The 13,828-nt window shown below is 39.5% G+C and overlaps 2 protein-coding genes across 4 annotated transcripts in view; both read left to right on the top strand.

The window, feature by feature from the left end:
• Positions 1-13,828, top strand: part of LOC139465655 (protein PTHB1-like) — a 65,015-nt gene that overhangs the window by 40,506 nt on the left and 10,681 nt on the right. For all 3 annotated transcript variants that reach the window (XM_071247389.1, XM_071247391.1, XM_071247390.1), the window contains exons 22-23: positions 269-499; positions 997-1,129. In XM_071247389.1, coding sequence (XP_071103490.1) covers positions 269-499; positions 997-1,118 — 353 coding nt within the window. In that variant the 3' untranslated portion in view covers positions 1,119-1,129. The remainder of the gene's footprint in view (positions 1-268; positions 500-996; positions 1,130-13,828) is intronic.
• Positions 8,472-9,287, top strand: LOC139465995 (uncharacterized). The gene has a single exon (XM_071248011.1). The coding sequence runs from the start codon at positions 8,472-8,474 to the stop codon at positions 9,285-9,287; it is 816 nt and encodes a 271-aa protein (XP_071104112.1).

Below are 13,828 nucleotides of genomic sequence, written 5' to 3'. Positions count from 1 at the left end.
CTCCCATATTAAGCTAACACACAGTGAAATAACTGAAAGAAGCCTCAAGCTGATGTTAACCACTCATTCACTTGATGGGATGCCCCAATTTCCACTCACCCGAACATTTATCTCGGGATTTTTTCAGTAGATTTTAGTCATATCATATTAACAAGTATCAGCCAATCTTACTTTGGCAAGTGCAATTCTGTTAGATTCTGGCTGTAGATAAGAGGTAATAGTATTTGTCAGGAAAGTATGAACTTCATGTATACATTCTTCAATGTAGATCGGAAAGAGCGAAAAATGAAACTGCCTCCATCCAACAAGAGCATAACAGAAAATGGAGAAACAGATTCCTTGATAGGCGACACATCTGCACTGGACTCAGTTGTCAACACCAAGTACAAAGACAAGAAGAAGAAGAAGAAGCACAAGAGAGATGAAGGGATGAAGAACGGCCGGACGCTCAATGACCTGGAGCCGATGGGTCTGCCAGTCATGGACAAACCTAATGCAGGTAGGCATACATACTGTGCCCAAGTCTGGATGCAACACTAGATTTCAAGGTTTACAGTTTTCAATACGGATGTTTGTCATATTGACCACGACTCTCTTGCATTATTATTGTTTGCCATAGGGTTGGAATTGCTGCTGGGATTAAGTTTGCAACGTGAATTTATGAGAAAGCACCCTGTCCTGTGTGTGTGGATGAGCTTTTATTCCAGCAGTTTATTTAATAAGCATGGACATAGAAATGTGATCGTTTACATCATGTCTCTATTGGGCAATAGTTATCTTGGTTTGACTGAGGCCCTTATGGTCAACCTCAGAAGACTGCTATATAAAATCTTTTTCTTCGCCATAACAAATGATGCATTGGCAGACTAATAAATATTATAATACACTGGCTTTGAGCAGTGGTTATTGAAACGCCTTCAGGGTGTAGACACAATACTGGCCCAGCTAGTGTGCTACAAATGGTAAACTTGTAACAGCACACCTCTGTGTTGGCAGGCATGTTGGACAGCAGGAAACAACAACACATTGAAGACATGGTGCCAGACCTGGGAGATATGGATGGACCAAACCTCAGCAACGGCAATGATGACAGCAAGGAAGTCGTCTATGCTTTGTGAGGATTTCAACTGTAAGTATTGCAAGTAGTATGTTACCATGGTTACATGTATGTATTTCATGCTCAATTCATTAATAAGGAGATAAACATACTGTTTTCATTGTAAAGTTGAGATATGTGACCTTTAGATTTGATAATGATAAAGTCATTCTTAAAGATGCAATAGATAGAGAATATCTATATTCAAATTGTTGTCCCTTAACTTTGTAGTACACACACCTAATTTATTTCTTATGTATAAGTTTTTCTTGGATTGGTATAGTAGAATTTGATCAGGTAAAAACAAGCAATTTGTTGCCAACATTTTTTGATATTATTCAAACTGCCTTCTGACAATGATTGAGACAGAAGGTTCCAGTCGTTGTCAAAAATCAGCTCTTTCAATCAGTGATTGTTATTATGATTGTTCAAAGTTAAAATAGAATGAAGATCAATTAGAGTGCTTCAGATGCTATGTTGCCTGGGTCATGTACCCTGAAAAACTAAAACACATGACCACTTGTTTCTGAGCTATGAATTTATGCCTGTATTTCTCAACATTGAGTGACCCATAAGAATTCTCATCAGTCTGAAACTGATTTGTGTCTGAAAGTGTTTTGAATTGTCACTTTACATACCAAGTTATTTCCCTTGGTCTGTACAAAGACCTGTCTAGTCTGTAAATGTTTTATATACCTAACTAACCATAAGATGTATGTATGTGTGTCTCCAGTCATAGATGGACACAATGAGGATGTCATGTCATGTCATCAAGGAATGCTGCTGTTGTTATTGTGGTTTTTTTAGATGTAACTATCCTTTTATTCATTAAGATGTGGACATGCCATGCCAGGCATGTTTAGGTTTACCCACAGCTGAATCCTTTTCAATAACTATTTTTTTGTTATTCTGTTCAGCCTGTCCATATGTTCACCATTTTCTGTGTTTGTCCTGTTTTCAAGTACGGTACATTTGTGATCTGTCATTGATGTCTGTGCCTAAGCAGCTCAGAATGTACAGCTCTTCTGTCCACTAAATAGCCACAAAATGGGGTTATTTTTAGAAATAGAACAACACAAAGGCAATAGCTTTTCTTGGGACAAACTGTGAGCAGAGCTGTCATCTTCTCACTCTTTGACTTATCATTTTAAATGTATATTATTGAATTCATAATTGAAGTACCACAGTTCAATCGGTGATGTTATGCTTGAATTTAAATTTCATGGGCTCTGATTTGTGAGGATAATGATTCTGGCATGCAATCGGATGGAGTTTTCTTTGTAAACATACGTGCAAGTGAAGGATGTTGGCAAGTGTGTGTCGTGTTAGTGATGGAAAACTGTGCTGCCACACGTCAATAATTCTTGTGACATGATTGAAACTAATAGGCAGTGCCATGCTAAAAACAGCACCTTAAGATATGGGGATATGTTCTTATGTGTGCCAGTATTGTTACACTCTGCCAGTTAACCCTGTCTGTACACAGGGTTAACAGTCAGTGTACAGCCAGGGTTATCAGTCTGCGTACAGACATGGTTAACAGTCTGCGTACAGACAGGGTTAACAGTCCGCGTACAGACATGGTTAACAGTCAGAGTGTACAGACGGGGGTTAACAATCAGTGTACAGACAGGGTTAACATTCTGCGTACAGAGAGGGTTTACAGTCCACTTACAGACAGGCTTAACAGTCAGAGTATACAGACGGGGGTTAACAGTCTGCGTACAGACAGGGTTATCAGTCAGTGTACAGACAGGGTTATCAGTCAGCGTAGAGGCAGTGTTAACAGTGTGCAGACAGGGTTAACAGTCAGTGCACAGACAGGGTTAACAGTCTATGTACAGACAGGGTTAACAGTCTGCGTACAGACAGGGTTATCAGTCAGCATGCAGACAGGTTCAACAGTCTGCATACAGACGGGTTAACAGTCAGTGTACAGACAGGGTTATCAGTCAGCATACTAACAGGGTTAACGGTTAGTGTACAGACAGGGTTCTCAGTCAGCATACAGACAGGGTTCTCAGTCAGCATACAGACAGGGTTATCAGTCAGCATACAGACAGGGTTATCAGTCAGCATACGGACAGGGTTATCAGTCAGCATACAGACAGGGTTATCAGTCAGTTTACAGACAGGGTTAACAGTATGCATACAGACAGGGTTATCAGTCAGCATACAGATGGGTTAACAGTCAGTGTACAGACAGGGTTAACAGTAAGTACAGATAGGGTTAACAGTCAGTGTACAGACAGGGTTAACAGTCTGCGTACAGACAGGGTTATCAGTCAGCATGCAGACAGGTTCAACAGTCTGCATACAGACAGGTTAACAGTCAGTGTACAGACAGGGTTATCAGTCAGCATACTGACAGGGTTAACGGTTAGTGTACAGACAGGGTTCTCAGTCAGCATACAGACAGGGTTCTCAGTCAGCATACAGACAGGGTTATCAGTCAGCATACAGACAGGGTTATCAGTCAGCATACGGACAGGGTTATCAGTCAGCATACAGACAGGGTTATCAGTCAGTTTACAGACAGGGTTAACAGTATGCATACAGACAGGGTTATCAGTCAGCATACAGATGGGTTAACAGTCAGTGTACAGACAGGGTTAACAGTAAGTACAGATAGGGTTAACAGTCAGTGTACAGACAGGGTTAACAGTCAGTGTACAGACAGGGTTAACAGTGTGTACAGACAGGGTAATCAGTCAGTGTACAGATAGGGTTGACAGTCAGTGTACAGACAGGGTAATCAGTCAGTGTATAGACAGGGTTGACAGTCAGTGTACAGACAGGGTTAACATTGTGTACAGACAGGGTAATCAGTCAGTGTATAGACAGGGTTGACAGTCAGTGTACAGACAGGGTTAACAATGTGTACAGACAGGGTAATCAGTCAGTGTATAGACAGGGTTAAAAGTCAGTGTACAGACAGGGTTGACAGTCAGTGTACAGACAGGGTTGACAGTCAGTGTACAGACAGGGTTGACAGTCAGTGTACAGTCAGGGTTATCTGTTTACAGACAGGGTAATCAGTCAGTGTATAGACAGGGTTAACAGTCAGTGTACAGACAGGGTTAACAGTCAGTGTACAGACAGGGTTAACAGTCAGTGTACAGACAGGGTTGACAGTGTACAGACAGTGTTAACAGTCAGTGTACAGGCAGGGTTGACAGTGTGTACAGACAGGGTTGACAGTCAGTGTACAGAAAGGTTTAACAGTCAGTGTACAGACAGGGTTGACAGTGTACAGACAGGGTTAAAAGTCAGTGTACAGACAGGGTTAAAAGTCAGTGTACAGACAGGGTTGACAGTCAGTGTACAGACAGGGTTGACAGTGTGTACAGACAGGGTTAATAGTCAGTGTACAGACAGTGTTAACAGTCAGTGTACAGACAGGATTGACAGTCAGTGTACAGACAGGGTTGACAGTCAGGGTTAATAGTCAGTGTACAGACAGTGTTAACAGTCAGTGTACAGACAGTGTTAACAGTCAGTGTACAGACAGGGTTAACAGTCAGTGTTAACAGTCAACAATACAGACAGAGTTAACAGCCTGGGCATGTAGACAGGGTTTTCAGTCTGGGCATACAGTCCGTGTTAACAGTCAGAGTGTACAGAGTTAACTGTCTGGGCATGTAAACAGGGTTTTCAGTCTGGGCATACAGTCCGTGTTAACAGTCAGAGTGTACAGAGTTAACTGCCTGGGCATGTAGACAGGGTTTTCAGTCTGGGCATGTAGACAGGGTTTTCAGTCTGGGCATACTGTCCGTGTTAACAGTCAGAGTGTACAGAGTTAACTGTCTGGGCAGGCAGTCGGCATACAGTTGGAGTTAGCAGTGTGAGTACAGTTTGCGCTCTCAGTACTTGTTTACCCTCAGGTCCTATGTCAGCTAATTTTCATAAATATGCACTGTGTAATATGCATTTTCAGTAATGAAGTATAAGATAAGATCAGTTGCAAAAGAAGGAAAATAGCACGCTCATTAGAAAAGTTAATTCATGTTATGATTCAATGAGATTATAATCCAACACAGTAATCATGTGATTTTATCCCAGATACTATGACGTCTTTTTGCAATTCAAAACACATTTTAGGATGAAATATTTAGAAAGCCAAGAAACTGCTATTAAATGATAATTTTCTTTTTATTATGCAACAGGAAGTATTTCTCATGAAGCCTATCATTGCATGCTCGGGTTCGGATAATTCAGGAGAAAGTCCCAGCACCTAAAATCTGTAAATCACTTCACTCTTTATATCAAGACTATAATTCATGGCAAAGAAACAAGGCTTGTCCTGAGCAGGTAAAGCCATCTTTTCACCACAAAACTATCTTAATTTGATCTGTAACCCTTGTGCAGTACACAACTTTTAACATAGAAGGCTACACGAGTGCAAATTCTATTCATATGTCCACTTATGGTCCATTGTTAGTCATTATACATTGAAAGGATAATCAATTAGAATTCCTGCAATAACTGGCCTTCTAGCCTGAATTAGCCTAATCTCCCATTAGATGGGCAGATGAATGGATCACTTCAGCTCTTAAACAGTTCAGATAAAAAAAACCTGCACGGTTCCCCGACGGAATAAGTTTCCCAGTGGGAGTAAAACTGATACTGTTAATTTGAACCACAATTGAAGTCTTTCTTCCTATTGTACATTTGTCACTACTCAGACCTGTACTTAGCTACTTAAATTTCTCCATTCCCAAGGTTCGAGTGTCTCGGCTTGTAACCTGATACTCCAGTCTGTTGAAGTTAATTACAGTTTTCTGACGTGCAAGTCCCTCTCGGAAACAGCACCAGGATCACAATTGTGTGAACACGAGTCAGTGACGCCCACTAAATCTTGCTAATTCTGGGGTACAGTTACCCGCAAATGTTTTTGCATGACATCGCTAAAACCTGTAACATTTTGTAGGGTAACCTTCTCTTGTTGATGTCTGTGATAAGGGACAGGTTACTGTGTTTCTAGATGGAATCAACAAGTTGTTATGGCAGTAGGTATAGTAAGGCTATTTCTGCTGATCTTAAGACGGAGGTGTTCATGCATTCTGGGGTGTCTTTATCACTCAACTGCCATTACGGTCAAAGTTTAAAAACAGTTTTTGGAAAGAAACACCTGCATATCTTAAACGAGATGAGGATAATGATTTGTTGTGTGTCTCTGATTACATTTTTGATAAAAAGCAATATTTCATCTAAAATACCCTCTACCTTTATCATTATTATATGGTTGGCTGCTGTATATATATTGCTTTGGGGAATCTTCAAAGTACTTTTTGTTCCAGTTCAGATGGATTGTTTCGATTTTGTAACTTGATATCTGTCTTTGTAACTTAATATCTGACTTTGTTTGATAGAATAATTTGAAAATATTTGTTCCGTAATATTTTTGAATGAGCTCTCTTACCCAAATCTTTTCTATAGCATCAATGAATGTCAGACAATAAGGCCTGCAGCACTTTGGGCTATCCTCCTACATTAAGCTGACATGCTGTAACATAACGGGAATACAGTTAAAACCCAACTCACTCACTCACTCAATCAGACAGTATGTACATCTTTGCATCTACCAAACTTTCCAGTTTAATGGGTAATTTTTTGTCCTTAAGGGCGATAACACCTTTTTGAAATGATATAATCAAAGTCCAACCTGTTGCCTCGGCACTTGTTCTCGGCTAGTTCTATTTTGAACTTTTTATTATGATGTATAGTTGACACAATTTGTTATTTTCTTTCACAATTTCATGAACAGTTTTTTGTAATTTTTATACACCTCTGAGTAATGAACAGTGTTTACCGTATTCGACGTAATAAGCGCCCAGGGCGCTCTCAAAATTAGAAATAGGGGGCTCTTATTAGAAAGTTATTTTGGTGGAAATAAATAGAGTTTAAAGATAAATTTCGTGGTTTAAGCTGACAGCCTGAAGTGTTTACGACGACAAATATATTTTTCCAGAATTAAATGCCCATAATTAAGGGTGTGTAAAACACACGAGTGCGTATTATACGCGAATAAATAAGTCTTGTGTACATTGATCACTTGGAAGGGGTGCTGATTGGGATTGTTCAATAGCCAATATCTTAGCAAATGTCGCTGTGGGCGCTTATTAGAGCGGGGCGCTTATTACGTCGAATACGGTAGTAATTTTTATACATGTGTGTTGCAGTCAAAAGACACAATTTTTTCTCCAACTTTACATGCTGCATATGACCTTCACATTTTGCTTATCATCACCTAGCAGGCAGTAGATGCTGCTCTGAAATGCATGCATATAGCATATGTGGCAATAATATGACTTATCTATGGATACGTCAAGTATATGTCATGTTTAGAGTGCGGAATTCAAACGGAGAGGATAACACTTAGCAAACCGTCAACAAAGTGAACTGGAATTAACGATCGGCTGATCCCATGTATCACTTTGGACTGCCATCAAGTGGTTTACTATTATGAGTCGTGGTCATTCCTGATGTATCACAGAACATATAGTTCAGGACATGACAACAGACATATCCTTGTTTGGGCAAAAGATATACTGCCCATACACCAGAGTGAACATTATTGACGAAGGTGAAGGCTCTTCTGGTTAACTGTCTGTAGGTGTGACAGTACTGCTCATATGGTGCATGCAATATTTGCTGACCGTTTAAGGACCAGCTGGGTCTTATAACAGGTTAGTGAAGGGAAGATAAATTGAAAATATAGAACATTTACACTGTGTCACCTCCCAAAATGTGGATGCTAAAATCCCATAACATTCCTTGTCTATTTGCAAGATCATAACACTTCAGAAACTCTTGCACCCTAGGTCATGACAGATGTCCAGAGTGTTCAGATGACTTAAAGTTAAGTCCGTTCAGAGATTGTCCATTGATATGATGATTGTACTATTGTGAAAGAAACACAATAGACATTCAAGACAACATCTATTACCTGAGCTGTCAAATGCCATTGAAGGAACCTTTTTGAATGTGATTGACGAATCATTTTTAAACATTTGTTTTCGCATGTGAGTAAATCAGAGACTTTATAGGCTTTTTATTGGTAGATTACATGTATATTGTATTTCACTATCAAAGGGTTGTGGCTTGTTGAGTGTATGCTTGAAGTTCTCAGTGTTGATGTGTGTAAGAATGTGAAGGTTTTGTTGCACAAAGTTGCTGTTGATGTTTTGTTAGCAAGACATGTAGTTTTTATTTGGTGCCACATGTGTACTTCAGTCAGTTACATGGACCTTCAGCAAGAGTAAGTGCAGCAGATTCAGTCACCAGGATTATTGTTTACTCTCAACTGTAGCTGAAACAGTTGTGTTTGATTGCTGTGGGCTTGTTTGTGAAGCAACTGGCGATAATGATAAAAATGACCACCGTTAGAGAAAATGTTATGGCTTCCCCTGGTGAGCTTGCCCTTGGTGGAGACATGGCTGAAAATTGGAGAAGGTGGAAGGGACACTTTTTGTTGTTTCTTGAAACAATGACCGAGAAAGATGATGATATTCAGACTAGTACTTTTCTGAATGCCATTGGAAATGAGGCACTGAATGTCTACCACAGCTTTCACTGGGACAGGGAAGGGGACATGGAGAATGTGAGTAAGATCCTGGAGAAGTTTGGCTCCTACTGTTACCCCCACACCAGTGTGATGTACGAGAGGTACTTGTTCAACATGCGTTGTCAACAAGAAGGGGAAAACATTGATAATTATGTGGCTGAACTGAGAAACATGGCTCGGTCGTGTGAGTTCGGAACATTGACAGAAAACCTGATCCGTGATCGGGTAATCTGCGGTATCCATGATGACAAGGTGAGAAGCAAGTTGTTGAGGGAGGAGGACCTCTACCTGGAGAAAGCTATTGAGATCTGTCGGGCTGGGGAACAAATGTCCTGCAAAGTCGACCTTCTCATGGCCTACAGTCCCGTGTCCACTGATGACCTCCACCGTGAAGACCGCAAGATGAGTCCAAGGGATGACATACTGAGTCAAGGTACTGAGAGCAGACAACAGGACAACAAGACCGTCTGCCACAACTGTGATGGCAACCATAAGAGGTATGAGCAATGCCCAGCATTCGGACTTGTGTGTCGGATCTGTAACAAGCGGAACCACTTTGCCAAAGTATGCAGAAGACAGATCCTTAGACAGCGTATGTTTAGGAAGCTAAGAAGTCCTCCATGAACTGATGAATTGACTACTGACACCTTAGAGATTGGATTCATGTGCCAAAGAATGCAAAACTGGATGTCAAGGGTCCCGAAAACCACAGGATAATGTTGTCATGTTATTCTTTGGCTGGCAGTTTGTTTGTTCTCTATCAGGTGTAATTCAAAATGTTAAGTCAATTCTTGCAGTATGTACTTTATCTAAGGATTTGTTTGCCTACTGGCAACAGATTGTAATTTGTCCCTGGAATTCAGAAATCATATTGGGGTCAGATCCAGGATTCATTGATGAAGGACTCCACACATAACTTCCTGTATTAACCATGAGGGTGTTCAGGTGTAAATATTACCCAGGAACCGGTAATATTCCTCATAGTAATTATTAGATATTATCCAAGACCACATATATCTGAATGACATACCCATGATATGCTTTATCTTTATGCATTGTTGAAACCCATCATGTGAAATCAGCTTTTGTAGTACATGAAGATGACTATGAGCAGCATGAAATATCCAAGTGACCATCTGACAGTAAGACTGTATATGTTTGTTTAATCGATAACCATAGGTTGTCAAGAGAGAATGGAACAGAGTGGTCATCGATTTTCAAAGGAGCACCAGTTCACCCTTGGAATATGCCGCATGCATTTTGTATCCTTTAAGGTATATCAGTTATGTACAAATGTGTGATCACTGTATTATATATAGGTTTGCAGATTATCCATAAGCTTTTGTCCAAATTTCAGATGTTATGATTACATGTATGAGAGCTGTTCTTCAAGGTAGGGGAATGTCAACTCATATGAAATATGATATGGTTATCTGTATGGTTTAGTATGTCATTTTGAAATAAATTATGTTTGAATTGTATCTGTGACTGATGTTCAGTGCTAAAAATATTCATGTTTCACAGCTACTGTAAAGATGTAATTTCAAGATGAATACTTTTATGAATTATACCTTTGATACAGTTACATTGATTACAATTTGGATACATAGAGTTTGACGTGGTCATAATGAGCTGTGGACTCCACTAAATTCATGTTAAGCCTTGTTGGTAGTAGGAAGAACTTTCTATGAATTTTTTGTATGTATATCTTTCAACCAGAATAGAATTATCTGGACCTGTTGGACATTGACTAATGTCTCGGATACCCTTTGATATACCTGTGTGTGTGGCCAAACACATGAGCAAGTCACCTGAATTTTAGCTTATTTTACTCAACAAAAAAACCTGCTTTGTTTTTCTTTATCTGAATGGAATATTCGTGCAAGTCATTCCTGTTCTCATGACAAAGTAACATTTACTATTGGGCCTTGTTCACATTTGACAAAGTTAACTGAGCCTTTTCTCTCCAGGCAGATCCTAATCTTATGTGAAAACTACAGTCCTTGATTCAGCTTCCTATAGAATTCTTCAAAGCGTAGCATTGTGATAACCACAGATTACAGAGGGGTAGGTGATATTGCGTACAGGCCCACTAGGCCAGATTCCTAGGTAACTCTTTAAAGCTTAAGTATTGCAACATAATTATGATAATGACTACGCTAAGTAACACACTGATGATGGGGCTTTAGAATGTTTTTTATTACCTCTCCACTTCCCTTTTTTAAGAGAGGGTTCATCTTTGTGCTAAAAAATTCAAATATTGCAAGATATTCTTAATGTAGTACCAGAGCCATAAAGATCATTTTAGGTTATAAGTTTTTATTACCCTTTTTTCTGTGAAACAAATTTATCTTTAAACTTTAATGTAAATAGTTTTTATTGACAATGGAAATTCATTGACTTTTTAGATAATGATGATTTTTGGAAAATGCTAAAGGACAGTTAAAGAAATATGTCAATATCTTTTAAGAGCTACATGCTGAGGAACAAAGCTGCTCTTTCACATGCATGTTTCAGTGCAGCTTTGTTATCACCGTGCTAATTTCATAAGGCAGGACCCATTTGTTGTTTTTTTATGGATTTTCTAGGCAAAACATAAGGAAATGATGTGAGGTTTTATTATTTCAGTTACTTCTAAGAAACAAATTGTTATGTTTTTTCTCCTTTTTTGTTCACATTATGTGAACTAACCTGACCTGGTCTCATCAAATAGAACAAACTATTGGTGCTTTGTCTGATTTGAGTTTAAAGAAAAATTGTCAATATAAACTTGTTTATTTGTACTTGATTTAAGTTCGTAAATTCCAATAAGTTATGATTGAGGCAAACTTCAAAGCATCCATCACATTTTCAGAGTTTATCTCTTAGTTTACACTTCTCCTTAATGCTTGCTGTTAGAGAAAATCCCGTCAATAATCTTTGAACAATACATAGACAGAGAAACGTCTATATCATGTACCTCCTGAACTACTGAAAACATCGGGAACCTCTACGCAGGAAAGATGTACAACCCAGTTGAGCTCGTCACCCCTCATTATGCCTGACCTTTCCATGGGTTGTTGCTTTTTATGAAATAATGACTTTCTTGTCAACACTAGCGTGTATGTATATGAAAGAACACATATTTGCCTAATATCGCTGCCCCTCTTACGTTAAGATAGACAGGGCTTACAAATGGGAAAGGCGAGGAAGATGATCATCATAATTTACTGCCTCGTTCTGTCTGGTTAAGTGTCTTCAAAGTGGTGTCAATGATAGGCCTACAATGACGATCATATCTCTCATGATTTAAGGTGATCAGGGATCCCCCCTTTGCTGCAATTTCTATTCAGGTCACCATACACCTGCATCTTATCACAATCCATCTTGCGTCATGTAAGCTGTGATCGACAGTGTGCCCTCTTTTCTCCCACTCTTGGTTCACTATGTGGATAAAAATGTATCATTAAAGCTTAAAAGTTGTTTGGACTTTTGTGGAAGCTTTGTTGAAGGTGTGATTGTAAGATTTGAATGAAAACATTGACGCATTCTGTGAAGATGTTGGGAAACTGCTTTGTTGTTGGATGGGATGCATTTTTTGTCCCATCATTTCGTGTTTGCTGATTATGTGTGGCCTGTATGTTGTGATAACTAGACGTTCAGAGGCTTCAAAGGCTTCTTCACATGCCTTGCCAGGATCTCAGTGGTTCAGGTTAGCATGATTGCCGTAAAAGTTATTTGAAGTAACCCCAATTTGCTAATACAGCTTGGGCCAGTGAAATTACCTAAAGGACTGCTTTGGATTTAAAGAATGCATTGTGTATTATGACTTATTAACTCTTGTGTGATGTTAGACCAACTGTTATTATTTGACAGGTTTGTTGAGATGGAACATACAGTTAGTGGTGCATACACTTAGTGGTGCATACAGTTAGTGGTGCATACACTTAGTGGTGCATACAGTTAGTGGTGCATACACTTAGTGGTGCATACAGTTAGTGGTGCATACAGTTAGTGGTGCATACAGTTAGTGGTGCATACACTTAGTGGTGCATACAGTTATTGGTGCATACACTTAGTGGTGCATACACTTAGTGGTGCATACACTTAGTGGTGCATACAGTTACTGGTGCATACACTTAGTGGTGCATATACTTAGTGGTGCATACAGTTACTGGTGCATACACTTAGTGGTGCATACACTTAGTGGTATATAAGAAATAGCAGTAGTGGAAAAATTGTTTTTTCGTTTCTTTGGTGACCGCCTGCATGGTCTAGTCATTGGCTCTGATGTCAGTATACTGTGTCTGAGTATGGTCGTCATGTTAAATTGCATGGTATCTCAGTGGGCGGGCACTATAAAATGGGCATTAGTCTGGACTAGTACAAGCAGAGGGAGAGAGAGAGAGACACACACACACACACACACACACACACACACACACACACACACACACACACACACACACACACACACACACACACACACACACACACACACACACACACACGTGTATGTCACTATAGTCTTTAACATGATGTTAAACCCCATCTCACCTCACCACACCTCACCTTGTTTCATTGGGTATAATAAATAAGGTATTTCTTCAGACACTGGCTGTGGGGTCGGTTAGTAGTTGTGTTGGTTCGTGTATGAATTCCCCATTGGTACAATAGGTAGCGAAAAACCCAAGCCACTGACTCCTTAGGACACAGTCCAACCTTTACACTGCTTTCTTGAGTTTACTGGATCTGACAGGGCTGTACCTTCAGGTTAACATAGCAAATCAATTTTATGAAATAGATGTGCCTGGCAATTCCTTGGCTTGTTTCACTCAGAATATGACTATCTGTTGTGAAATGGACTTTTATGAACTGAGCTTTCTGGACTAGAAGAAATATTACTATTGGGTGTCGGTGAAGTGGCTGATATTGCAACAGTACTGTACTCGTACTACCAGAAGAGTGAAAAATTTTAAAATTGCAAAACATAGCGTTTGATCATGAGTTTTTTGTCTTGATCAAGATTTGGAAATCTTTAAAAAAATAATGGAAACAAAGTAAATAAAGGGAATGTCACATGTAGGATAAAGGGTGCTGATCTGTATGTCTCCATTGGTTGTTGGTTGTTTTACGTCACACTCAGCAATATTCCACCTATATGACGGCGGTCTGTAAAAAGTCTT

This window comes from Haliotis cracherodii, unplaced genomic scaffold (genome assembly GCF_022045235.1).
Source record: "Haliotis cracherodii isolate W230 unplaced genomic scaffold, xgHalCrac1.p SCAF_18, whole genome shotgun sequence".
Taxonomy (NCBI): domain Eukaryota; kingdom Metazoa; phylum Mollusca; class Gastropoda; order Lepetellida; family Haliotidae; genus Haliotis; species Haliotis cracherodii.
Note: the sequence above shows the minus strand (reverse complement) of the source record. Positions and strands in the feature narration are given on the sequence as shown.